Below are 25,202 nucleotides of genomic sequence, written 5' to 3' on the forward strand. Positions count from 1 at the left end.
AGCTCGCGGGCTGGGGGGCAGAGGGCCGTGGCACCCAGAGCAGACTGCAGGGTAAGGGAGGATCAGACGGGGCAGAAGGAGCTGCTCCTCCAACATCACTCCTGTGTAGACAGGACTCGGCACGGGCCCAGCCTGGGCCCAGCCTGGGCAGCGCTCTCAGTGCCCCAGGCTCCTTCTGCCCTACATCCGTCCGGGCACGCCCCATTCATCGCTGCTCTACGCGCCGGTGGAGGTAGGGGGGTTGTAGCCGTGTCAGGCCCAGGCTGAGTGACCAAGAGGATGAGGCAGACGAGGTTTTCCTCCGACAACTAAGGAAAGTTTCCAGCTCACAGGCCCTGGTTCTCATGGGGGACGTCAATCGCCCCGACATCTGCTGGGAGAGCAACACAGCCCAGCACAGACAATCCAGGAAGGTTTTGGACAGTGTTGCAGACAACTTCCTGGTGCAAGTGCTGGAGCAACCAACTAGGGGCCGTGCTTCTCTTGACCTGCTGCTCACAAACCGGGAAGAATTGGTAGGGGATGTAGAAGCAAGTGGTAACCTGGGCAGCAGTGACCACGAGATGGTCGAGTTCAGGATCCTGACAAAAGGAAGGAAGGAGAACGGCAGGATACGGACCATGGACTTCAGAACAGCAGACTGACTCCCTCAGGGAGCTGATGGGCAGGATCCCCTGGGAGGCTGAGATGAGGGGAAAGGGGTCCAGGAGAGCTGGCTGTATTTTAAAGAAACCTTATTAAGGGCACAAACCATCCTGATGTGGAGAAAGAATAGTAAATATGGCAGGCGACCTGCTTGGCTTAACAAAGAAATCTTTGGTGAGCTTAAACACAAAAAGGCAGCTTACAAGAAGTGGCAGCTTGGTCAGGTGACTAGGGAGGATTATAAAAACACTGCTCGAACGTGTGGTTGTGAAATCAGGAAGGCCAAATCACGATTGGAGTTGCAGCTAGCAAGGGACGTGAAGGGGAACAAGAAGGGTTTCTACAGGCATGTTACCAACAAGAGGAAGACTAGGGAAAGTGTGGGTCCCTTACGGAATGGGGGAGGCAACCTAGAGACAGAGGATGTGGAGAAAGCTGAGGTACTCAATGCCTTTTTTGCCTCTGTCTTCACAGACAAGGTCAGCTCCCAGACTACTGCACTGGGCGGCACAGAATGGGGAGGAAGTGAGCAGCCCTCAGTGCTTAAGGAACAGGTTCAGGACTAGTTAGAAAGGCTGGACATAGACAAGTCCATGGGGCCAGATGCAATGCACCCGAGGGTGCTGAGGGAGTTGGCTGATGTGATTGCAGAGCCATTGGCCATTATCTTTGAAAACTCGTGGTGATTGGGGGAGGTCCCAGATGATTGGAAAAAGGTAAATATAGTGTCCGTCTTCAAGAAAGGGAAGAAAGAGGATCCAGGGAACTACAGACCGGTCAGCCTCACCTCAATCCCTGGAAAAATCATGGAGCAGGTCCTCAAGGAATCCATTTTAAGGCACTTGGAAGAGAGGAAGGTGATCAGGAACAGTCAACATGGACTCACCAAGGGCAAGTCATGTCTGACCTGCTTGCCTGCTATGAAGAGGTGACTGGCTCTGTGGATGTGGGGAAAGCGGTGGACGTGATATACCTTGACTTTAGCAAAGCTTTTGATACGGTCTCTCACAGTATTCTTATCAGCAAGTTAGAGAAGTATGGGTTGGATGAATGGACTATAAAATGGATAGAGAGCTGGCTAGAGCATAGGGCTCAACGAGTAGTGATCAATGGCTCCATGTCTAGCTGGCAGCCGGTCACAAGCGGAGTGCCCCAGGGGTCGGTCCTGGGGCCGGTTTTGTTCAACACCTTCATTAATGATCTGGAGGATGGGGTAGATTGCACCCTCAGCAAGTTTGCAGATGACACTAAGCTGGGGGGAGTGGTAGATACCCTGGAGCAGGGGTGTCAAACACGCAGCCCAGGGGGTTAATTGCTGTGCTCTAAGCACCACTGGCCAGAGCGCCCCCAACCCCGGCATTAAGCAGGTCTGGAACGTGAGTAAGTGAAAGCTGCACCGTTGTGCTGCCCCTTTAATATTATATTTTGTTACAGTGTAGCCCCCCCAAGTGAACCATTTTGTTTTAAATGGCCCTTGTGGCCAGATAACTTTGACACCCCTGCACTGGAAGGTAGGGATAGGATACAGAGGGACCTAGACAAATTGGAAAATTGGGCCAAAAATAATGTGATGAGGTTCAACAAGGACAAGTGCAGAGTCCTGCACTTTGGATGGAAGAATCCCATGCACAGCTACAGACTGGGGACCGATGAGCTAGGCAGCAGTTCTGCAGAAAAGGACCTGGGGGTTACAGTGGATAAGAAGCTGAAGATGAGTCAGCAGTGTGTCCTGGTTGCCAAGAAGGCTAATAGCATATTGGGCTGCATTAGTAGGAGCATTGCCAGCAGATCAGGGAAGTGATTGTTCCCTCTATTCGGCATTGGTGAGGTGCATTTGGAGTATTGTGTCCAGTTTTGGGCCCCCCACTACAAAAGGATGTGGACAAGTTGGAGAGAGTCCAGCGGAGGGCAACCAAAATGATTAGGGGGCTGGAGCACAGGACTTATGAGGAGAGGCTGAGGGAACTGGGCTTGTTTAGTCTGCAGAGAGAGAAGAATGAGGGGGATTTGATAGCAGCCTTTAACTACCTGCAAGGGGGTTCCAGGGAGGATGGGGCTAGGCTGTTCTCGGTGGTGGCAGATGACAGAACAAGGAACAACGGTCTCAAGTTGCAGTGGGGGAGGTCTAGGTTGGACATTAGGAAAATTTTCCCTAGGAGGTGGTGAAGCACTGGAATGGGTTACCTAGGGAGGTGGTGGAATCTCCATCCTTAGAGGTTTTTAAGCTGCGGCTTGACAAAGCCCTGGCTGGGATGATTTAGCTGGGGTTGGTCCTGCTTTGAGCAGGGGGTGGGACTAGATACTTGCTGAGGTCCCTGCCAGCCCTCTTCTTCTAGGATTCTGAAGTGGGGAGGTTGCATCTTTAGTGGCCTCACTGCCGGGGTGAGAGATGCACTCCAGCCTAGCAGAGCACCGGGTGGCTCGGCAGCTTGTTTCTCTGACCCCAGCAGTTGGGCCCACAGCAGATATGGCTGCGTCCGTGCTAGCACCCATGGTCTAGGCCCCATCGTGTCTCACTGAAAGGTTATTTAAGCAACACTGACTGGGAGGACAGAGATTCCAGACTGCGACACACCCCTGCCCCCTCTGAGTGTCTCAGAATTAATGGAACCAAATGGTTCCATCTAACATAAAAGGTCACCCGCTTTCAGGAGCCTAGATGTAATTAACAAGGCGTGCTGCTGTCTCCCCAGTTAGCTCACCCCAAATCTTTCTCCCAGCATTAAATAGCCAGACTGGCTGTGTGCCTCCATTCATAAGACAGGCCAGCTGGCAGCTTGTCCCCTCGGTGAAGGATATGTGGGTGTACCTTTACACCCAGATAGCGAGCCACCCATCCACTGGCTTCACTGGTGAACAGGGTAACCCCGCCTGTGTGTTTTTTCCTGTTGGTGAAGGCCCCATGGGAAGTTCCCACCTGTGGATGAGCATTGTGCTCAGGCTGGGAATAGGCAGCCATTGTGACGCACCCAGTACTCAATTTAACAGAGAGCCAGATAGGTAGATCAGCGTCTCCCGCCTGAAAGAAACTTGTTCATCACTTTCCCCTGCCCAGCCCCAATGCGCAGGCTGTCAGTATCCATCTCGGTACCTTTGCTGTGCACACGGGAGAAGCTCTCCTCGTGGTGTGGTAGCATCTTCCCTGCAGCTGCTTGGATGGAGTACGCCAGGAGGGAAGGACCCCCCATTTCCTGTCCAGCCACCACGCCAGCAAGCGTGTACGTTACACGGGTGCATGTAACAAGCCGTCCCATAGAATCTCTAGGGATAGTGAGTCCAGGCTTGAATAACGAGGATAGCAGAGGAACATACGACCGACCACCTGGCCAGGATGGGGCAGGCGTCTGTGAAACGCTCAGGGAGATTAGACAGGCTGCCAACACAGAAAACCCAATAATATCGACTGGGTACCTGTCATCTCAGGGCGGGATGCAGTGAGAGAATTTCTGGACACCAGTAATGATGGCTTCTTGGAGCAGCTAGTCCTGGAACCCAGAGGGGAAGAGGCAATTCTTGATTTAGTTCTAAGTGGAGCACAGGCTCGGGTCTAAGAGGTGACTATAGGTGAACGGCTTGGTAATAGCCACCAGAATGTCATTACATTTAACATCAGAGGGGAGGGGAAGATACCAAAGAAACCCACCAGAGCAGCATTTAACTTACAAAGAGACCTACACAAAACGTGGCAAGTAGTGAAATGGAAATGATAAGGAACAGGGCAAGTGACAGGAGTGAAATTCATGCCAACTGCATGGAAACTATTTAAAACTACTACATAGAGACTCAAACTAAAGGTATATCCTACAGAGGGGAAAAGAAAATGAGTAAGAGGACCAACAAAATGTGTAAAGAAAGCATAAAAGAGGCAAAAATTGGACTTCCTTTAAAAATTGGAAGTCAAATCCTACCGAGGAAAATAGAAAGGAGCATAAACTCTGGCATGACAAGTGAAAAAATATAATTAGGAGTGTCAAAAAAGAATTAAGAGCAGCTAGCAAAACACAAAAACAGCCACATTTTTTAAAAATGTATCCGAAGCAGGCAGCCTGCCAAATAATCAGTGGGACCATTGGATGATCAGGGTGCTAACGGAGCATTCAAAGACAACACGGCCATTGCAGAGAAGCTCAATGAATTCTTTGCATTGGTCTTCACGGCTGAGGATGTGAGGGAGATTCCCAAACCAGAGCCATTCTGTTTAGGTGACAAATCTGAGGAACTGTCCCAGATTGTTCCAAACCTTCCTTTACTGACACCTCAAACTGACAAACTAAGCAGTGATAAGTCAGCAGGAGCAGATGGTTCCACCCAAAAGTCCTGAAGTAACTCAGATGTGAACCTGCAGAACTACGAACTGTGGTGTGTAACCTGTCACTTGACTCAGCCTCTGCACCAGACGACTGGAGGGTAGCTAATGTGACGCCAATTTTTAAAAAAGGCTCCAGCGGCGATCCCAGCAATTACAGGCCGGTAAACCTAACTTCAGTGCCTGGCAAACTGGTAGAAACTATAGTGAAGAGCAGAATTATCAGACACAGATGAACACGATTTGTTGGGAAGAGTCAACATCGTTTTGTAAAGGGAAATCACGCCTCACCAATCTACTAGACTTCTTGGAGGGTGTCAGCCAGCATGTGGACAAGGCTGACCCAGTGGATATAGAGTACTGGACTTTCAGAAAGCCTTTGACAAGGTCACTCAGCAAAGTAAGCTGTCATGGGGTAAGAGGGAAGGTCCTCTCCTGGATCAGTAACTGGTTAAAGGTAGGAAACATGGTCAGTTTTCAGCATGCAGCGAGGTAAACAGGGGCGTCCCCCAGGGTTCTGTACTGGGACCAGTGCTGTTCTACATATTCATAAATGATCTGGAAAAGGGTGTAACAGTGAGGTGACAAAATTTGCAGATGACACAAAACTACTCAGGATAGTTCAGTCCAAAGCAGACGGAGGCGTTACAAAGGGATCTCACTAAGCTGGACGACTGGGCAACAAAATGGCAGATGGAATTCAGTGCCGAGAAGAGCAAAGTCACGCAGATTAGGGAAAACCCAACCACGCATACAGAACGATGGGGCTAAATCAGCTGTAAGCACTCCAGGCTGAGGTATTGGTGTCACTGTGGCTAGTTCTCTGAACACACCCTCAGAGTGCAGCAGCCGCGGTTAAAAGGGAGACGGGGTCGGAAACCGTTAGGAAAGGGAGAGACAAGGCGGCAGAAAAATACCACCATCGCCCTGCCCTGTTCATTCCCTCGGAAGCAGCTGGCACCAGCCCTTGGCGGAGGAAGATGGGATCCTGGCCTCGAGGGGCCATTGCTCTGACCCCGCATAGTCGTCCTTCTTACGCCAGGGGCCACTTTCTCCTGACACAGGGATGTGAGCAGATGCTACTTCCAGCGCCTACTCGTGTGACACGTGTGAGCGCCACAGGGCAGAGCAGGAGGCTGGCCCAGGCACTAACTCCGTCCAGCGCTCCTGAAATTAAATCTGCTGCTCTGCTCTGCAGGCCCCAGGCAGCAGGGGGTGAAGATCATTTCCCTCTGCTGAGCGGCCTGGGAGGGGAGTGGGGCTCGACCCACCCCACAGAGACAGGGGCCCGCAGCACATCTGTGCCCCACTGGCAATCTCAGCAGAGGCCAAGGTTTGGCCAGCCCTGGAGAGCGAGCTGCCCCTGCAGGCACTGGGGGGTCAGCCCCTCCTGCACCTCACCTACCCCCAGTCACAGAACTCCCACACCCTTACTAACCCGCCACCTGGCTGGAGCAGGGCCGGCCCAGGGGACCAGACCAGATGGGAAAGGGCTGGCCCGGGGCAGGCAGGGTGGGCGGGCCTGGGGCCCAGGATTCTGTCCCTGTCCCTGGCTGAGCGGGATTGTTCTACGTGCACGTGAGGCACGGCCTGGGCAGCGCTGGGTGCTGCTGGAGGAGCTGCCCTACCGCCTCTCCGTGGCAGAGCCACGCCCCCGAGCCCCTGCAGGGAGCACGGCGCTTGCTGGAGCCCATTTACTCCACGGCAGGGGGCGGGTGCCGGAAGGCCTGGCTGCACTGCCAACGCGGGAGGCTGCCACAGCTGCGGGCACAGCACCGTACCGACCCTGTCCCCTCGCCCCCGGGCTCTCCGTGCAGCTGCTGAATTCCAGTAACCACGCGGGTTCAAGAGGGGACAAAGGGGAAACCGCTCCCAGCCAGGCTCCCCTGGGACAGCCCCGGCCAGAGCCCAGCCACTACCTGCCATGGGACACGGGCAGAGGGGCCATCACAGAGCCGAGTGCCCGGAAAGGTGGTCTCCAGCCCGTGGCCAGCACTGCGGCTTGGTCCCTGGCCAGCAGCTCTGCCCGGCAGGTGCCACGGCTGCGGAGCCACCCCCAGAGTAGGCAGGACAGGCCCAGGGCTGGCAGAGCGCAGCGTGGCTCCAGTCCCAGCTCAGAGGCAGCACCACCACCTGGGGACAGAGGGGTGTCTCCGGGCCTCCCGTGGGGCAGGCAGCCATGGCCGCCCCTCCGGGCACAGGCTGACCAGGATGGCTGTGCTGCTCCAGCCTGCAGCAGGCAGCTTGTGCGGGAAGCGATCTCCACCCATGTGCTGGCTGCCCGGACACCTGCTCCCCTGCCCAGCAGCGGGGACAAGTGGGAGCGGAGCTGCCCGGGTCAGTGACTCAGGCCCCCTGGATGTACCCCTCATGGCACCAGGTGCAGGTCCAGGAGGGCCCCGGCCAGCAGCAGCTTGCTCTACCGTAGCCTTCCTAGAAATGTGGTGCAGGTCCGAGGGCATTGCCCCTCAAATCCCAGTCCTCAGCCCCTCTGCCAGCCCGCCCTAGGGTCTGCCTCGGCCGCAGTGGCTCTCCGAGGCCAGCTCCTCCCTCCACTAACCCATTTGGAACTGGGCACCGGGGCCACGCCAGTTCAGTCATTGGATTCTACTGCCCCCAGCACCAGCAGGGGCCGCGCCAGGGCTGGCCGCGGCCCGCAGAGCCAGCTCACAGCAGCAGGCGGCCCCTGCCGAGTTAGATCTGAGCAGCCCCTGGAGCAGAGCCCCGGGAAGAGGCCCGTGGACACAGCAGACCCCCACCAGTCCCGTTGGCCAGGCGGCGGTGCTGCGGGCTGGCAGGCAGCGTAGGGCGCAGAGGGAACGCAGCCGGCGGGGACAGGAACCATGTTTATTTCACGTGACACTGACTTGCACTGGTGGATTGATTTCTACACACACCGGGAACACTCAGGCAGTACAGCCCCGGGCCCGGCTGGGCCGGCGCGGGGGAGCCGAATTCACACACAGAGGATTATTTCTTCGCTGGGGCCAGCGGGCGGCAGAGCAGCGAGGCGGGTTCAATACACCTGGGCTCCCGCGCCCGGGGCGGTGGCGTAACGCACCCGACCAGGAAATAGAAGTATTAAATAAATATGTACAGTCGCGCCCGCGCGGGGCCGGGCTGGAACGGGCCGGGGGCTCAGTCACCCATTTTTACCTTAGATGTCTGCGGAGAGAACAGAGACAGGTCAGCGCGTGCCCCGAGCCCTCCCCAGAGCACACATGGCCGGGGGCCCTGGACTGCCTGGCTCAGGGACTCGCAGGCTGCTCCCCCCGACCTGTGCCCCAGGGCGCCATCCCCTGCGGCTGCTTGAGGGGACGGGCACTGCCGAGATGGATTCCAGCGGCCAGGCCCGACGTGCTCCCACTGCCAGGTCCCCTGGACGGGCTCCTCTGCTCAGAGGGCAATTGCTCCTGCCCCCCATTTCCCCACTCGGGGGGCCAGGGCCCGGCACACTCGGGGGCCCACCTCGCTCTGCCCAGGGCTGCAGAAGCACAGGCAGCCGCAGCCCCTGCCCCGGGCGGGAGGAGTCGCCGGAAGCAGCACCTCACGCAGCCAGACGGGCCGCACCCTCCCGCGCCTGGACCCTGGAGCCGGACCAGCCACGCGGCACACCAGGGCCCCTGCGTCGCCCAGCGGAGAGCAGCTGGCAGCGAGGGCCAGGCGCAGCGGGTAACGCTGGCCACGGAGCAGCTGCTGGGTCACAGCGCTGGGGCCTGCCTGCAATCCTGGGCTAAAGATCCTGCGCCAAACCTCCCCTCCCCAGCCCGCCGAGCCCCCGCTGGCAGGGCACGCTCTGTGTCCGAGTGCAGGCCGGGGCGGGCACGGGCTGGAAAGGCCTGGAGCTCGGCGCCGGGCTGCAAGGAGCGTGCGGGGCCCGTACCTGCAGGATGGCGACGATGACTCCGAAGAGGCCGATGGCGCTGCCGAAGATCTCCACGATGAGGATCTTGACGAAGAGGCTGGGGTTCTGCGCGTCGGCCAGCGCGGCCCCGCTGCCCACGATGCCCACGCATACCCCGCAGAACAGGTTGGACAGGCCCACGGTCAGGCCTGCCCCAAACATGGAGTAACCTGCAGGGGGCGGGGCAGAGCGCAGTGAGACGCGGCAGGTCATGGGCCAGGGCCGGCCTGCCACGGGGCGCACGGACGCCCCTTCTGAGCCCGCTGGGGAGCTCTCTGGAGCTGCTGGGGGCAGAGTTAAGGGGACGGAGCAGAGGACGAAGAGGACAAACCAAGGCTGCCTTTACCAGGCGGGGCCCCGCGCGCTCCACCAGCCAGACCTGCGCCAGAGCCGCCTCTGCACGCTGACAGGCCAGCGGCACCCTGTGCTTGGGGCAGGGGAAACTGAGGCAGCTGAATCCAGACACCAGCTGCCCCAAGAGGCTGGTCCCCCACAGGAGCATCTGAGGGGAGGCAACATTTCCCCTGCCTTGCCACAGCCACCCTGGGCCCCACGGCCTGGCTGCAGACGCCCAGCGGGGTGGAGATGGGCAGGGCAGAGGGAGCCGCACTGGCAGGCTCTGGAAGGGCCCCGGTGGCTGTTTTCTCCGGCACAGACACGCCCTGCTCCCAATGCTAAGCCAACGAGCGCAGCCTGCGCTAGCAGGTGGGACGCCGTCCTGAACAGCTGCCCCCGCCGGGCTAGCTGGGGAAACCCCTGCCCGCCGGGGAGAGCCAGCCGAGCCCCCCGTGCAGGCTCAGCAGAGCAAGCGCACGCCGGAGCGTGCAGCGAGAACGGGCAGTGGCATGGGGCCGGGGGAGCCAGCTGGCACGGGGCCCCTCCAACAGCCAGGAGCCCCTGCAGCCCGGGGCAGGCGCTGCGTACCTGCGTGGTAGTTCTTGGCCCCGATGGTCTCTGGGGTGGTGCCGCTGAAGGGCTGGAAGAGGAGAGGTGGGGTTAGCGGCAGGTGCAGCGCAGCCTGGCCAGAGCCTTCGCTGCCCGCCCCACGGGCCCCGCCCCACCACGCTGCAGGGCAGAGGGAGATCCCCCCAGCCCAGAACCAGGCGCGTGGCAGCCAGCCACAGCCAGTGAGGTGCTGCCCGCAGGCTGAGGCCCTGCTGCGCCATGCCCCCCCCCCGCAGCACTGCCCAGCACACGCAGGGGCACAGACATCACCGTGCCCGCTGAGCGCCAGCCCCACAGAAGCCAGCAGCCTTTGGAGATGCCAGGAACCTCGGTAGCTCCCCTCTGATTGCCAGGGCCCGCCCACAGCCGCCTCCTCTTCGCAGCAGAACGGCTCAGCCCTAAAGCCCGACCCACGCCCGGCGCTCAGGACCTGTTCCGGTCCGGTCCGCTCCCGTGGAGGCGGGGTGCCCCGCTGTGTCCGTGCAGCAGAGCGGCGTAGGGAGACCATGGACACGCGCCTGTTATCCCAGCCAAGGGATGCCCCCAGCTGCACAGCCCATCGGGGCGCCAGGCACTCCCCGTACGCCCCAGGCTCCTGGCACTGCACAGCTGGCATGGGCTGCGTACAGCCAGGATTGCAGGCGAGGGGCCATGGGATGCCCCAACCTGGAGGCTGTAGAAGGCTCCCCCCCACCCCCCCGCCAGGCGCCTGGGCTGGTTTGCTGCTCGGGGGGGCCGCCAGCGCTTGTTTCTGTGGACAGTCAGTCGAGGGAAGCGGTGGTGAGGGCCTGACCCGGGCTGTGACCCAGCTTCCCTCGTTAAGACCCTGTCAGCGGAGCCGTGCGGGCCCTGTTACGTCCCCGGCAGGAGGCGGCTGTGGCCCCCTGGGAGGCGGCTGTGCCCCCCCGGGAGGCCCGGGCCAGGCACGGGCGCCCCAGTACCTCAGCCATGTTGCTGATGACGATCGCCATGATGATCCCATAGATGGCCACGGCCTCGCAGAAGATGATGCTGTGGAGGAGGCAGCGTTAGCGCCCAGGAGCCCGGCCCCACAGCTCCTCTCGCCTCTGCCACGCGGACGGACAGACAGACAGACAGAGCGTGGTCTCCCCTGGACACCCGCACAGCCCCCGGCTCAGAGGCTGACACCCCGCAGGGGGCGACGCTGGTCAGAGATGGGGAGCGTCCATTCCCCGGCAGGAGACGCAGGCCTGACACTGCCTGCGGCCAGGGGGGCTTGCACCCCGCACGGCTAACTCAGCCCCTGGCCCTCCCCTTCCCCACACAAGCCACTGGGCTGCCCCATAGCCAGGGATGGGTGGGGTGGTGCCGGGGCGCAGGCCGGCCAGCTTGGGGTCAGGGTGGGTTGGGGCCGTGCTGGGCACGGGCTCCGGGTGGGCCCAGGCTGCCTGGCCCTGGGGGGCTCTGGCACTGACTGGGCGACCCGGGGCGTGGCTCTGATGGGAGATTTGGGAGAGGGGGCAGAAGGGCAGGGCCAGAGGCTAGCCTCCCCGAACGGGCGGTTCTTGAACCGCCCATGGCCATGATCTTACCGCGCAGCCCAGCGCCCGAAGCCCAGAGGGGCAAGCGGCACAGAGGGAGAGGAGCAGCTCAGGGGAATCGCTGACCGTGCGCCATCCCCGCTGCCGGGCAGCAAGCACTGGACTAATGCTGTCCTTACCTGACCAGGTTCTTGGTTTTAATCCGGGGGGCCTTTACTCCCCCGCCGATGATGCTGGAGCCCGTGATGTAGATCCCCCTGCGACAGACAGGGCAGGTCAGGTCAGGTCAGCGAGGGAGACGTGTCTCCCTGGGAAGCCCGGCACGTGCTGAACGCGCCGGCTTCCCGCTCGCACCACAGCCGGGCACGGCCAGATGGGCTGGGAAGGGCAGCAGCTCCCATGTGGACACCGGGCGGCAGCCGCCACGGGAGCCGGGCTGAACTCGCTGGCACAGGACCCAAGGATGCCAGCCAGACACCCTGCCGTCTTCCAGGCCAGCACTGGCGGCAGGAGCACGGGGCCTGCTAGGGCGCTGCCCCAGAGCCAAGGGGCCCTGCCACGATGTTGGAGCCAGACCGCTGCCTGGGGCTGCCGCGGGTAGCACGCAATAGCATGTCTGTGCCCGGGCAGGGGAGGGCAGCTGGGGCAGGCAGCTGGGGCACACCTCCCCTGCCCCAGGCGGGAACAGGCTCAGGGACCGGCGGCCCCAGAGACTCGGCCCCGACTCACCAGGCGGCGCCCACCACGGAGAGCGAGATGGCCAGGCCGATGCCCAGGTTGGACCACATGAAAGGGGAGGTTTCCGTCAAGAACCTAGACACAGAAGGGAGCCTTGTTACGCAGACTGTGCGCCAGCCACGCCCGCCCCGGCGCCACGGGATGACGGCTCAGCAGCCCCCCCTCGTCCCCCCGACTATCACCCCCTCAGCACAATGGCACACGGGGCAGGCGCGGCCAGGACAGCAGGGTTCGAGATCCACCCCCATCACAAGCAAGGAACCACAGGGCCCCGCCGTCCTTCTCCAGCATGCGGCAGAGCCGTGAGCTTGGTGCCAGACTAGCGCGATGCTGCTCGTGGCTCCACCACACCCGCCCCCAGCCTTCACCCCCACAGCTCCGGCATGGCCGGGCAGGAGAACGAACGAATGCCAGCAAGGAAGCCCTGCTCCCAATGCCCTTGGAAGAGGAAGGCGTAGGGCCGGCTGCTGGGGGAACCAGCCAGCCCAGCCCAGCCCAGGGCAATCTGGATAGCGCCTGCCAGCAAGCAGCGTCCCACAGCAGCCTCGGGCAGAGCGCACTTGGCAGAGGAGACGGGCCAGGCCAGGGGCGGCAGAGCACAGTCGGACGCCGAGGGCAGGCTCTCCTGGCTGCAATGGGGAGGGAAGCAGAGCCGCAGCCAGCCGCCCCGTGGCAGGGGGCAGGATGCAGCAGGGGACCGGGACAGTGCAGAGTGGGAGTGAGCGTCTGGGAGAGGGGCGCCGCGCCAGCCGGGTGCAGCGTGCCCTTGGTCTAGGCCAGCGCCGAGCGGGCTCTGAGCCCTGGCAGACAGACAGGAGCGGCTCACGTGCCAGGGGAGCCGAGGGTCAGGAAGGGTCGATTCTCCCGGCACAACCACACGGGCTGCCGGCCAAGGGGACAGAGCAGGTGCTGCTCTCCAGGCACGTTCCCTCGGCGGCAAGCCCTGCTCGCAGGACCTGCCGGCGGGCCGAGGGCTCGGCAGTGGAGAGCCTCTTACCAGGCCACGTCGAAACGGAAGCCCAGGTCGAATATCGTGTAGCAGATACCTGACGAGAAGAGCAAGAGGGAAACGGTCAGTCAGCCCACGAGCCCCCCACCATGCCCGGCTCCCCCGCGCCCGGCCCCCCACCCACGCCCGGCTCCCGCCCGCCCCCCCCCCAATCAACAGCTGCAGTGCACGGAGGGCACCGGGGAACGCCCTGCCGGGCACAGCTCTCCGGACGGACAGGGGGGTAGGGTGGGACGGCTTCCCCAGGGCTTCCCACACCCAGGGTGCCTGCCCCGCAGCTCTGTCTCCATGACTCCACCCAGATCCTCTGACAGCTGCCACGGTCCAGCCCAACAACCATCTCGTGTCTCAGGCTCACAGAAGACAAGGGTCAGCAGGGAGCTCAGCAGGCATCTAGTCCCACCCCCTGCTCACAGCAGGACCAGCCCAGCTAAACCATCCCAGGCAGGGCTTTGTCCAGCCGGGTCGTAACAACCTCTAAGGCTGGAGATTTGCACACGAAGGGGGAGTCGCACCAACACCAACTGAAGACGCAGGCTGCGTGTGCTGCCACTGTGCCCATCACCACGGTATCTGGCCACGGGCCGACGTGACGTGAAGCCCGCAGCTCAGCTCACTAGCAAAGGCAGTTGGCTCGGGGCCCAGGTCCCCTCCCCCATCCCCACTCAGGGTCAGCAGGGAGCGAGAAGCAATCTCCCCAGCCCAGCTGGGCCCTGAAGGTACAGAGGAGGTCCCCACCTTCCCCCAGCCAGGGCCAGGCCGCCCTCATGGCACAGCCAGGTCTGCCCAGCTCACCCAGCAACCCGCCCCGCCAGCCAGCAGGGCCCTCTGACTCAGACTGCGGGAGAGTGGCTCACTGCTTCCACAGCGAGGCCCTGCCAGCTTACTGATCCTCACATGCCGCCCCGTCACTCAGAGCCTGCGACCGGCTGGTTCAGAGCACCCGCAGCACCGGTGCTCGGCACGGAAAGCCTTGCTGTGGGCAGGGACAGCCTGCACCCGGCTGGGCACAGCCATCAGCGATGGCTCTGGGCTGCCCCACAGCCCCTTCCCGTGGCACCAGGGCTGAGCGCCCTGCGGCTACTGACTCTGGAGCAGTGTGAGCGTGTGCTGGGCGCCGGCCCAGGCTGGCTGAGAGCTGCTGGGAGATGAGCAGGGGACCCAGCACTCCCAAGGGCTTGGCAAAGCAGCGGCAATCAGGACAGAACTCTGCCCTTCCCGGCTCCAACCACCAGACCGCACTGCCCCCGAACACACGAGTCTGAGCAGCCTGACCAGGACAGAGGGGCAGGTGCCAGCATCAGCTCACCCGCCGGCCGCTCTGCTCAGGGAGGATCCACGGGTGGGCTGAGCTCCTGGGCGCAGACTCTGGGGGGAACGTGGCCCCATGCGGGCACGCGGCCGTGCCGGCGGCTGTGAACTGAGGTCCCCGGCGTTCGGCATTTACCTGTCGATAACGACGGGCGGGATCCAACACCAAGGAGCCCAAGGGCAGGGGTGTGCTGCTCTTGGCCCACGCGTCCCCTCGCCCAGACACGCACAGCTGTGCTGCACCCTGCCCCACTCCACAGACGGCTACAACCCTGCAGGGCTGCCCAGGGAACTGCTCTGGGACACAGGCCCTCGCCCTGCAGGCGCCAGGGCTCTGCCCATCACCCCACCTTCCCCCTCCTGGGTTGCTCTCTTTCCTGGCTCTCCTCGCTCCAGCAGCTGTGGGGCCTGGCGGGGCAGCCGCGGGGGTCGTGCTCCTGCACTTGCTGCCTTGTGCGGACGAGTCTCCCTGGCCAGACAGTCAGGGTGATGCTGAGAGCTCCCCGCCGCGCTCTGCATCCCGTCACCACCCTGGGCCATGGTAACGGGGTGGGCAGGGGCCAGCTAATGCTTGGGGCCGTGGTTCCCATTTCAGGGGCCGTTGTGGAGGTGACTCAGCTCCCTCCTTCCGGGATATTCGTGGTTTTAAGGGTATTTTTCGTGGGTCAGCACTTGGCCTCTTCCCCCCAGAATTCATCCACTTCTGGCCGGCTGTGCCGCCTCGCATGGACAGCAGCTACCGCGCACAAGCCCCGCTAGAGACGCCAGCCCTAGAAACCCCCTGCTCTACAGAGATGTGCACGCCGCACGGGGCTGGCTTCCGACACACGCACGGTCACTCCTCATCCAACTGAATCCAACCACCAGAAACAACACGTCACTGGAACATGGCCACGGCCTGTCAAACCACGAGCTCTCGCCACTCCGCCCTTCGCACAACCGCAGGCTGCGCTGGTGAGGCTTGGTTTGTTCTGATGTTTGCATGGCAGGGACTCCGATGTAATAAAACCTGCTACATCAGTAATGAGGGTAAAGCTCCGCCTCCCCCACAAGACTCAAAAACATCCCACTCCGCCACAAGCCAGAGGGGCAGAAGGGAGGGCCGGGAGCTGGTGCAGGGCATGCAACAGCAGCATGAAATCAACAAGCCGTGGGTGGGTCTCCTGGCTGCCCCCAGGCCTCCCCTTCGCAGCAGGGAGCTGCCCAGAGCCATGTCCATCTCACTCTGCCTGGCTCTGAGCGACGGTGGGCACTGGTGCTGCCAGCACGTAGACTCCAAAGGGTGAGGCAGCGCCAGGGCCAGAAGCTTGAAGCACCAGCTTCAGCTGTGCAGAGTTCGGTGGCGGAGGCGCCCTCCCGCCCAGGAAGATTTCCCTCTCACTGGGGGCAGCGAGGTGTCTGCTCTGATCCACAGCACAGGAATTCAGCCAGCCGAGTCGCTGGTCGGGTCTGACAGCCCCTCGCCTGCGTCAAGACGCGAGGCACGGCTCTCCCCAGCCAGTGACAGCTTGACAGGTACACAGAGCAGGAGAGGCTCTGAAATCCGGCATGCTGCGGGGGGTGGGTAAAGCAGTAACCAGCCCTACCCGCAGACCCATCGGTCAGTCACAGCCAAGACCGTGCACCACAAACAAGCGCGGTTCAAGGGCCAGCGGGGCCCAGCTCCAGCCAATCCAGCCCCCCCCCCACCCGAAACTCACACGCACTTGACAAGTCACACTCTACTCCTGGAACATCTGAATCAGAATGGTTTCAGGCAGCCCAGCACGCGCTGGTTTGTCAGAAGTTTCCCCTCGCTAAAAGCACAAGGGGCATTTGGAAGAGCAAACCGGAAACCTCAGCAGCAGGACAGAGAAGACATCCGTAGTTCATACAGCCCCAGAAACGTACAAGGCGCAGCACGGCCACAGAAGAGGCCGTGCCCCTGCTCCGAGAGCAGATCGCTGAAGGCAGACGTCACAAGCTCGGCGTCACACCAGAGACGCAGGGTGGGTAACGGGAGAGGGCAGCAGCACGCGGCGTACGCAGCATCGCTCACGCCTTCGGCAAAGCGCGTTTGAGGAGTCTCGGAGGGAGGCAAGTCACCTCCAAACCGCTTTCAAATACCTTCCCCCGACCGCCCACGTCGGAATCCTTGGCTTCGCCCGCCCCAGCAGAATTCACAGCCTCCAGCCCCAGCACGGGCCCGTGCACCTTCGTCACGGATCAGACAGGCATGCCCTCGCAGGGACATCAGGCCAGGTCACCGCTGTATCCCTCAGGCCCGGCCCTGCCCCCTCCACCATGCGCTGCCGAGCCCAAGGGAGGCGTCGTCCACAAACAGGCTGCACCGCGGTAACTAGCCACGGAGGAATCGATCGGTCCCTAGTGCGAGACTGCTCTCCTGCTGCCGCTAGGTCAGTGCGCACGCTGCATGCAGGCACCGCGCAGACCGGGGACGAGTGCTCACCTGCTCCTCGGGGCAGGGAGAGGGCGTCCTGGCAGCTCCTAAAGCATCGAGCGCTCAGTGCATGGAACGGCCCTTTGCAGGCTGCTGACAGAGGAGTCGCCTGTCGCCTTGGGGCCGAGCCCACCGGGCAGCCTGCTAGCAGGACGACGCCCGGTTTCACCCGCCTGCCTTCGAGTGACTGCTGGCACCACCCGCAAGCCCGTGGGGAAGCTGGCTGGCGGCACAGGGATCTCACGTCTCCGCCCAGCCGCGCTGCTCAGCCTCTGACCAGAGGGCTGGGGTCCGAGCAAACCTAGTGCACGGAGTTCAACCAACCAGCCGGCTGGGGGGCACTCGCTCTGGGCAGGATGACGCGCCAGGAGCCAGCGGGGGGGGACGACCCAGTCCTGGTTGCGTGCAGGGGGTTCAAGGCTCGGCCCAGCTGTGTTGTGCCACTGATGTGACAGAGCAAGCGCTAGTCAGCCGGGCTCCCAGCCATGAGCCCATGAATCACTGGCCTGAGCAGCTCACGTGGTGCTGGCTCTTCACATGGGGGCTGTGACCAGGAAGGTGGGAAAGGGCAATTGGGAGCTGCTCCAGACGAACTGCATGCCTGCTGGGAGATGGCTCCAGCCTGCTGGGTCTCACTCCTGCTGAGAAAAGGGGGTCCCAATGCGGGTACCCACCACCCCATCCGCAGCCCTGCCTGCTCCTGCTCCCATCGCCTGTGGTCCGGGACAAGGGCAGCCTCTCCATCACCCTCTCCGGGGCAGTTTGCACAGATGCATGCTGGGCTTGTGGGAGACGCTCACCAAAACAGTCACAGGGCCTGAGTGGCTCCTGTTCTCCCCACACTCCTGCCACAGCTCAGCTGGGAGAGCGGGCACTACGGGCAGGCCAGCAACGGGCTCGGGTCTGGCTGCAGCACACCAAGCCGGGCACATACCATCGTGAACCAACACCCCAGAGCTCTGGCTGGAGCGGCCACGGTGGGAGGAGCACAAGAGAGGAAGCAAAACCGTTCCCAGGAGGCACCCCCAGGCCAGGGAAGGAGGAAGGAACCAGTCACTCTTGGCAATTGAGCAACCGGCACAGCTGCCCGGCAGCCAAGGAACACGCTACAAAGGGGCTGCGCGGCTCCCACAGCAGCTCCAGCAAAGTCACCCCGGGGAGGGGAGGCTGCTCCCAGCAGGGACCGCTCCTGTCGCCTGGGCAGAAGCGTTTCAGGGCCCCTTTCCCTTCTCCTCACCCCCACCCGTGCCCAGACGAGCCGAGTGTCTCTGCCAGGGCAGACCGGTCGGCACCGGTGCTGTTTACTGTTTTGGGTTCCAGTCTATGCCCCACAGATCAGGGCAGACGACAGCCACCAGACCCAGCCAGTCCCAGCTGCCACAAGGCCAACCCCACAGCAGGCGAGGGGCGGCCGCTCCAGAGCAGAGCAGGTTCCTACAGCCCCATCTCACTCCCTCAGAACACATTCGGGCCTGGGGTTTATTTACAAAACATGCCGGGTGACTGACGCTGGCTCCCAGAGTGCGCGCAGCACAGCTGCGGGGCCAGACGTGGGGGTCACGGCAGGCTGCTGCAGTGCGACGAGCCCTGGCGCGTGCCAAGTGGGACTTCTCCGGCCCTCCAAAAATGCGAAACCATAGGCACAGATCGGTTCCCGCCCGCTCTTTGCTGGAGCTGGGGTTGCACGGGGCACGGGCCGTCACTGAAACCGTTTCCATCTCCCAGAGGTGGCACCCAGCACATCTCCGAGAGCTGCCTGATTCATGGCTTCACCTCGTGAAGCCAGCTCGAGTTCCGGGGTGTACTTCCGCAGGGGGTGGAGCAGAGCGGTACGGGCACACAGAACCCGAGGGAAGATCCTGACGGAACAAGTGAGGCAGTAGCGCTGTCACCACGACCAACGGCCCCTCCCTCAGAGCAGCCAGTCCGGAGCCGGTCTCTCTCACAGAGGAGCCAGGCAGTTTGTGCCCAGCTCATTCAGCCCCACGAGAGCAGGCGCTGACCCCCAACACCAGCCAAGGACGGGAAGATTTCTGAGCTTCCTGACTAGGCCTCAGCGCTCAGGGACGTTCTCTGGCCCACAAACCCCGGTCACCACACGGGTGCCAGACACTCTGAGCTCACTGCCAGCACGGCCGCCCTGCCGTGGGCAGTCTCCTCCGGGCTGCACAATGGCTATGCCGCCCGCTTCAAGCCGAAGCCTGGAAAAACTCACACACCCGCTGAAGGAGAGCAGCTTCTCAGCCTGGACAAGGCTTGGTGACTCCAGCCCGAAAGCCAAGGTCACTGGTTTTCCTGCTCCCTCCCACGGCCCCGCTGCTGCCTTTGGAGCCAAGTGACACCTTCCCTGTCACTGGGTAGACACAGACGAGCCCCCCGCACTGCAGCTCACCCACTGTACAGGACGCAGGTGAGCCAGAGCCAGGATCAGAAGCCAGGAGGCCTGGCTCCCTGGTCTGTGCTCGGACCGGCAGACCTGTTCCCTCTACACAGGAGGGCTTGAAATGAAATGCCAGGAAAGTGTCTGCCTAGATCCCGCTGAAGGATCTCCCGGGGCAGGCTGACCAAGGAGAGCTGCAGATTGGTCCGAGGGTGGTTTGGATTCAGCGGGGGGGAGATTCCCCCCCCCGGGAAGTCTGAGCAGGAGAATCAGACAGCGGTGAAAGCAGACTGGACCCCCGGGTCGCCAGGACATCGGACAGCAGTGACACGAACCCACCGCCGCCCCCGCCCTGCCCGGAGAACCGCCCCGCGCTGCGGGGAGACAGGGGAGCGCCGGCGGCGGCAGCCGTTCGTCGCTGTGCTCGGCGGGGGCTGCCCAAGGGGGCGCCGGGGCCGCGGGCATCGCTGCAAGGGACGGAGCTGCCCCGCCGCGGCCGGGCCTGGGAAAGGAGCGACGGTGCAGCTGGGACAGGCCGGGCCGGGGACAGCGCAGCGCAGCCAGAGCCGGGCCGGGCCGGGCCGGGCCGGGAGGGAGCAGCCGGCAGAGCCCGGGCCAGGCCGCGGCCAGACTCAGCCCCAGACCCAGCCCCCCTCCGCCCCCACCCCGCCGCCCCTCCCCCACCTCCGCCCCGCCGCTCACCCACGCCGGTCAGCGCGCTCCAGAAGGCGATGCCGAGGCCCGCGTAGAGCAGCAGCGGCCCGGACATGGCGGCGGCTCGGTCGGTCTGTCTGTGTCGGTCGGTCTGTCTGCGGGGAGAGGCCGGGCGGGCGGCCGCGGCGCGAGCGGGTCACCTGACTGCTGACACCATGTGACCGGGGGCGGGCCGCCGGCCCCCCGCCACGTGAGCGAAGCCAGGCTGGCGATTGGCTGCGGGGAGGACGGGCGGAGTGGCCGGGGGCTCAAACGACAAATCCCAGAATGCGCCGCGCCAGCCCCTGCCTGCCCGCGTGACCGTGCTCGCTCCTCCCATTGGCTGCGGCTCCAAGACGTCACGCGACGGGCTCCGGGCTGCCGGGGCGGGATTGGCCGGCGGGGACAGTGCCGGCTTCTCATTGGCTGCGGCCGAGGCTGGCCCTGCCCTGCCCTGGGAGCGAGGCCGGGACGCCGGGCCGGGCTGTGTCCGCGTGCTCGGCGCTGCGCCGGACGCGCAGGTGCGTGGGGCGGCGGGGCTCGGAACCCCGCGGGGGGAGGGGAGCTGGGGCGTGTTCACTCTGGGCCCTAGTGACGGCCCGACATGGGCGCCGGGCCACTGACCCCGCCCCCACCGGGACCCCCCCGGAAACCCCAGCCAGTCCCTGGCTCCGCCGGGACCCCCTCTGCCCCACCCCCCAGCCGGCCGGCCCCCCCCCCCGACAGCCTGCCCCGCCCCCCACCGGGACCCCGCCCCCCCGGGACCGGCCCCGCCCCCCAGACAGCGCCCCCCAGCCCAGGAAGGCCCCGTGCCCCCCAGACCCGCAGGCCGGGGAGCCAGAGGCGCGGGCGGGCGCTGGGTGTCCCCTCGGCGCTGCCGGGCTGGCTCCGAGCCCCGGGCGAGCGGCTGTTCCCGCGCGGAGGCTGGGCTCGGGGGGCCCGGGTCCCTGGGGGTCCGCCTGGCCGGCGCTGGGCCGGTGGCCGGGCCGGGGGGGCTACCTGCGCCCGGCGCTGTCCGGTGAGCCCGCCCCGCGGGGCAGCCCTGACACCGCCTCCCGCTTCCTTCCCGGGGGCAGGGCACCATGGCGACCCTCTTCAGCAGCGATGGGGCCGAGGTGGTCCAGCGGGCCCTGGCCGAGGAGCCGGGCGGCCGGACGCCCCCCGAGGCGCTGGGCGACGTCTACGAGCTGGAGCGAGCCGCGGCCTTCGTCGCCGGGCAGGGATTCCGCAGGGTGAGCGGCTGGCCGGGCCCCACGTGCGCTGGGATGCGGGCCTGCCCCGCGCCGGCGCTGCCCGGGGAGCGGAGACGCCCACCCGCAGGGGACGGGACCCGAGCTCCCTGCAGCCCGGCTCTGCCGCTCCCGGCGGCTGGGCCCCTCTGGCGGGGCAGGGGCAGCCAGGAGCCGGGCGCAGAGAACCGACCGGCTCCCCTGCGCCCCAGCCCTTCCTCCCACCAGCCATCGCAGGTGTGGGTGCCCCCTCCACCGCCCGGCCCAGAGTTTGGGGGGGCTGCTGGCCAGGGGGGGGCCGGAGCAGGGCTGACTGGCGCTCCCTGGTGGGGCTGGCCCAGGCCCTACGGCTCCCCCAGACGCCCCACGGGTTAGGGACCACTGTCGCTCCCTAGGGGTGGGGCGGGGCGGGGCTGCCCCGGATGGGGTGGGCACGTCTTGCACGGCTGCTCACGCTGGCCCTGCCCGCAGGTTGCCCTGCAGTTCCCCGACGAGCTCCTGGCCGATTCCGCAGCCGTCGCGGCTCAGATGGAGGCGGCGACGGGCAGCAAGATGTACATCCTGGGGGACACGTCCTACGGCAGGTGGGTGCCGCTGGGGGCGAGGGGAGGTGCCCCAGCCCCGGACTGGGTTGGCGGGAGGTGAGACGCTGCCCCCCAGGTCAGGAGCCGCTGTGCGCCCCGCCCAGTTCCCCCCATGGGCCCTTCCCCCCGCAGGCCCGTCCCCCCAAGGGGAGCTGTGGCTCCGAGGCCCCCCCATTTTACCTGCTGCCCCGCAGTCCCTCTGCTTCTTTCGCTGCTCCCACAAGTTCTGCTAACGCGGCTGCCCCACGGGTTCCTGGGCCGGGGTCGGGTCCCGCTGCAGTGAGCGGCTGGGCGCTGCCATGGGGCGGCTCGTGCCCCGCTCTGTGATGGATTGCAGCTTCGGGCTCCAGCTGGCCGATGGGGTCGCCCGTACCAGCCCCATGGAGGGCGCCTCGTTAATCCCCATCCCTCTGGGAGGCCTGTGCCCAGGGGGGTTGGGCGCCCCAGCGTCAGCGCGCAGGGCCCCATGGCAGGAGGCGACGGCGTGGGGCCCAGGCTCGCCGCGTCTCCGGCTGACGCTTTCCCTCCCCCTGCAGCTGCTGTGTGGACGAGGTGGCCGCGGCGCACGTGGGGGCGGAGGCCGTGGTGCACTACGGCCCCGCCTGCCTCAGCCCCTGCGGGAAGGTGCCGGTGCTGCACGTCTTTGGCCGGCGGCCCCTGGACACGGAGCGCTGCGTGGGGGCCTTCCGGGAGCTCTACCCCGACCCCCTGAGCCACGTGGTGGTGCTGAGTGACGTGGTCTACGCCCACGCGCTAGGTGAGAGCCGCCCCGTGCGGGGGGGGCACAGGTTCAGGGCCAAACTGGGCTGTCCAGCCAGCCCACTCCTACTCCCCGGCCTGGGCTCCCCCATACGCCGGCCTGCCATGCCGCTGCCTGGGGGCCTCTCCGGCATGGGGCCGGCAATGGGGCGCCCGCTCAGCCTGTCCCCTCCCCCCCCAGGTGAGCTGGAGCGGCGGCTGCGCCCGGAGTACCCCCACCTCGTCGTCTCCCGCCTGGCGTGCGAGGGGGACCCCGGCTCCCCGCCGGGCCCGGGGCTGCTGCAGCAGTTCGGGCGCCTGGTAGCGGTGGAGGCAGCGCGGGGGCTGCCGGGCTACGCCGTCTTCTACGTGGGCGCCGAGGGCCCGGCCCTCACCAACTTCCTGCTCAGCTGGAACCGCTGCTGCTTCAGCTCCTTCGACCCGGCCACGGGCCGCGGCCGCCACGAGACGCTGCAGGTCAACCGGGCGCTGGCGCGGCGCCTCTACCTGGTGGAGCGGGCCCGGGACGCCCGCGTGGTGGGCATCCTGGTGGGCACGCTGGGCGTGGCCGGCTACCTCTCGGTGCTGGCGCACCTGCGGGACACGCTGCGCCGGGCCGGCAAGCGCAGCTACACGCTGGCCATGGGCAAGCTGAACCCCGCCAAGCTGGCCAACTTCCCGGAGGTGGACGTCTTCGTGCTGGTGGCCTGTCCCCAGAACTCCCTGCTGGACTCGCGCGACTTCTACCGGCCCGTGGTGACCCCCTACGAGCTGGAGCTGGCCTGCAACCCGGCCCGGGCCTGGAGCAGCCTCTACGTCACCGACTTCCGAGACCTGCTGCCAGGTACCCGCCGGCGACGGGGCCCTGCCACGCCACTGGCATTACCTGGCCCCACAGCTCCTACCGGCCCCCCCCCGGGTGAACTGGACCCTGTGACGTCCAAGGGCAGGGTCGCGCCGGGGTGGGGGCCAGCGTGGGGGGGGAGAGGGGTAGATCTGGGGCTAGCTCCCCCCCACCCTGCTGCTCTCTGATGTCTCTTGCCCTGGCAGGTGGCTGCGCACACGTCGGCTTCCCGGACACGCTCCCCGGGGAGGGGGACGCTCCCGACGTCTCGCTGATCACAGGGGAGCTGCGGGGGGCTGCTCTCTCCAGTGCCCCCGCCCCGGCCGCCAGCTCCGCCCTGGCCTGCAGGAACCCGGCTCTTGCGCTGGCCGAGATCGGCCCGGCTGGTTCGTGTCTGCCTTTGTTTGCCCCCCGCGTCTCCGCCAACCGCCGGCTCCAGCCCCAGAGAAGTGCTGTCAAACCTCTCCCCACAGCGCCCTCCGCTGGCACTGGACCAGCTGGGACCCCCCCACCCAGTCCCCTCTGGAACTGGACCAGCCGGCACCCCTGCAGCCAGCCCCCACCTCACTCCCTACAGCCCCCCTTGCTGGGACTGGATTAGCCGAGACCCCCCACAGCCAGCTCCCTGCCCCCGGCAGGCACAGGAGTAACCAGGACAGCCCCCCCCCCGCCATCCAGCCCCTCGGGCTCTGTACCCCACAGCACCCCTGCTGGGCCGGGTAGTGGGCGCTCACCCCAGCCAGCGCTCCTGTCCCGCCCACTGGCCTGGCTGCTAACTGCCCCCCATCTCTCCTAGGGTCGTTCCTGGAGTCGCGCAGCTGGCGTGGCTTGGAGCAGCAGCTGGGCCAGACGCCCGTGACCAAGGCTGTGCCAGGCCGCAGGGGCATTGCCATCGCCTACGAGGACGAGGCTTGCGGGTGACCCTGGCCCTGCGGGGCTCCAGCCGCCTGCCCTGGCCCCGGCCCTGTGCGTCTCTGCCCGGGCAGTGGGAGGGGCAGACGCTGGCCTGGAAACAGCTGCGCATGGAAGAACCTGAGGACGGCTCCAGGCCCTGCACCCCCCCACCGGGCCCACCCCACCCGAGCTGCTGGGGCTGCCTTGGACAGTGACCACCCCGCCTGGGCCCCCAGCCATCTGCTCCTGGGGGCCCGGCCTCCGCCCTGAGCCTGTGTTCCCGCCAGCGCTGGGGGGCTCAGTGGCCCAGCCGGCTCCCTTGCAGTGCTTGGCCCGGTTGCTGTGTGTGCTCTGCCCGTGGCTGGGGGGGGGGGGGCCTGCCACGTGCTCCCTCTGCCCCCCGGCTCTGTGCTGCCCCAGGAGCAGGTAGGGTCAGGCCTGCAGCGTCTCTTCCCAGTGCTGCAGGGGTGGGATGGAGTGACTCGTGGGTGTGCCCAGGGCCCCTCTGCCGGCAGCCGGGCAGCCCAGCGGCGCACAGATGGGGCGGTTTGCCCCTGGCCCCGCAGGGAGGGGCGTGACCGAGTAACCGCGGGGCAGCCAGCACACGCCGGAGCAGCCCCACCAGAGAGCCAGCCCCACGGCACCAGGGGGGTGAGCGCAAGGCTCCTTCGCTCTCCCAGCCCCTCCTTTCCCTGGGGCGGCAGGGGCTCGGTTTCAGGTTTTGCCGCAAGAGCCCGGTGCAGCCCTGGCTGACAGCTCACAGCTGGCTGCGTGCTCGGCCTGCTCTCCCAGGGAGCAGGCCCCCAGGCGGCCGGCCGTGGGCAGGGACGATCTAGCAGAGCCACGGGGGTGTCCTGGCGTCTCCTCCAATTAAAGCTGAATTTTTCATTCAAATCATGTCGTGCTGAATCTGTCCTGCCAACCCTGGCCTCCCTCCGTCTGCTCTGGGACGTGTGGGGCTGGAGCCTGGCCTGTGGGGTGCACGTCGGACTCGCTGCTCCCCAGGGGCCCTGCCAGGCTGGGGCACGAGGTGTCACAGG

The 25,202-nt window shown here is 64.9% G+C and overlaps 2 protein-coding genes across 6 annotated transcripts; one reads left to right on the forward strand and one right to left on the reverse strand.

Moving 5' to 3' along the window:
• Positions 1–7,784: 7,784 nt before the first annotated feature.
• ATP6V0B (ATPase H+ transporting V0 subunit b) lies at positions 7,785–20,036 on the reverse strand. Its single transcript, XM_067567799.1, has 8 exons — positions 19,883–20,036; positions 13,038–13,086; positions 12,032–12,115; positions 11,482–11,559; positions 10,742–10,811; positions 9,780–9,831; positions 8,835–9,025; positions 7,785–8,116 (listed from the first exon to the last, which is right to left on the reverse strand). Exons 1-8 carry the CDS (start codon positions 19,947–19,949, stop codon positions 8,090–8,092), a joined length of 618 nt encoding a protein of 205 aa, XP_067423900.1. The 5' UTR covers positions 19,950–20,036; the 3' UTR covers positions 7,785–8,089.
• A 284-nt stretch (positions 20,037–20,320) lies between these two features.
• DPH2 (diphthamide biosynthesis 2) lies at positions 20,321–24,888 on the forward strand. Of its 5 annotated transcripts, XM_067567878.1 has the most exons (7): positions 20,321–20,394; positions 20,950–21,105; positions 21,574–21,686; positions 22,223–22,443; positions 22,627–23,268; positions 23,475–23,654; positions 24,065–24,888. In XM_067567878.1, the coding sequence occupies exons 2-7, from the start codon at positions 20,956–20,958 to the stop codon at positions 24,187–24,189; spliced, it is 1,431 nt and encodes a 476-aa protein (XP_067423979.1). In that variant the 5' UTR covers positions 20,321–20,394; positions 20,950–20,955; the 3' UTR covers positions 24,190–24,888. The 5 variants fall into 5 exon arrangements, with proteins under 5 accessions (XP_067423979.1, XP_067423975.1, XP_067423976.1 ...); XM_067567874.1 differs by having other exon boundaries at positions 22,223–23,268; XM_067567875.1 differs by lacking the exon at positions 24,065–24,888 and having other exon boundaries at positions 23,475–24,006.
• The last annotated feature ends 314 nt before the right edge of the window (positions 24,889–25,202 follow it).

This window comes from Emydura macquarii, unplaced genomic scaffold (assembly GCF_026122565.2).
Source record: "Emydura macquarii macquarii isolate MOO-44397 ecotype Brisbane River unplaced genomic scaffold, CSIRO-AGI_Emac_v2 contig_2805, whole genome shotgun sequence".
Taxonomy (NCBI): Eukaryota; Metazoa; Chordata; order Testudines; family Chelidae; genus Emydura; species Emydura macquarii.

Excerpts from the sequence above, each read along its gene's own strand:
- ATP6V0B (XM_067567799.1), bottom strand. The coding sequence starts at position 19,949 with ATGTCCGGGCCGCTGCTGCTCTACGCGGGCCTCGGCATCGCCTTCTGG. Across the intron at positions 12,116-13,037 it reads TTCCGTTTCGACGTGGCCTG|GTTCTTGACGGAAACCTCCC; the intron begins GTAAGAGGCTCT and ends TTCTGTGTCTAG. Across the intron at positions 9,832-10,741 it reads TCATCAGCAACATGGCTGAG|CCCTTCAGCGGCACCACCCC; the intron begins GTACTGGGGCGC and ends CTCCTCTTCCAG.
- DPH2 (XM_067567873.1), top strand. The coding sequence starts at position 20,956 with ATGGCGACCCTCTTCAGCAGCGATGGGGCCGAGGTGGTCCAGCGGGCC. Across the intron at positions 21,106-21,573 it reads CCGGGCAGGGATTCCGCAGG|GTTGCCCTGCAGTTCCCCGA; the intron begins GTGAGCGGCTGG and ends CCCTGCCCGCAG. Across the intron at positions 23,269-23,474 it reads CTTCCGAGACCTGCTGCCAG|GTGGCTGCGCACACGTCGGC; the intron begins GTACCCGCCGGC and ends TTGCCCTGGCAG.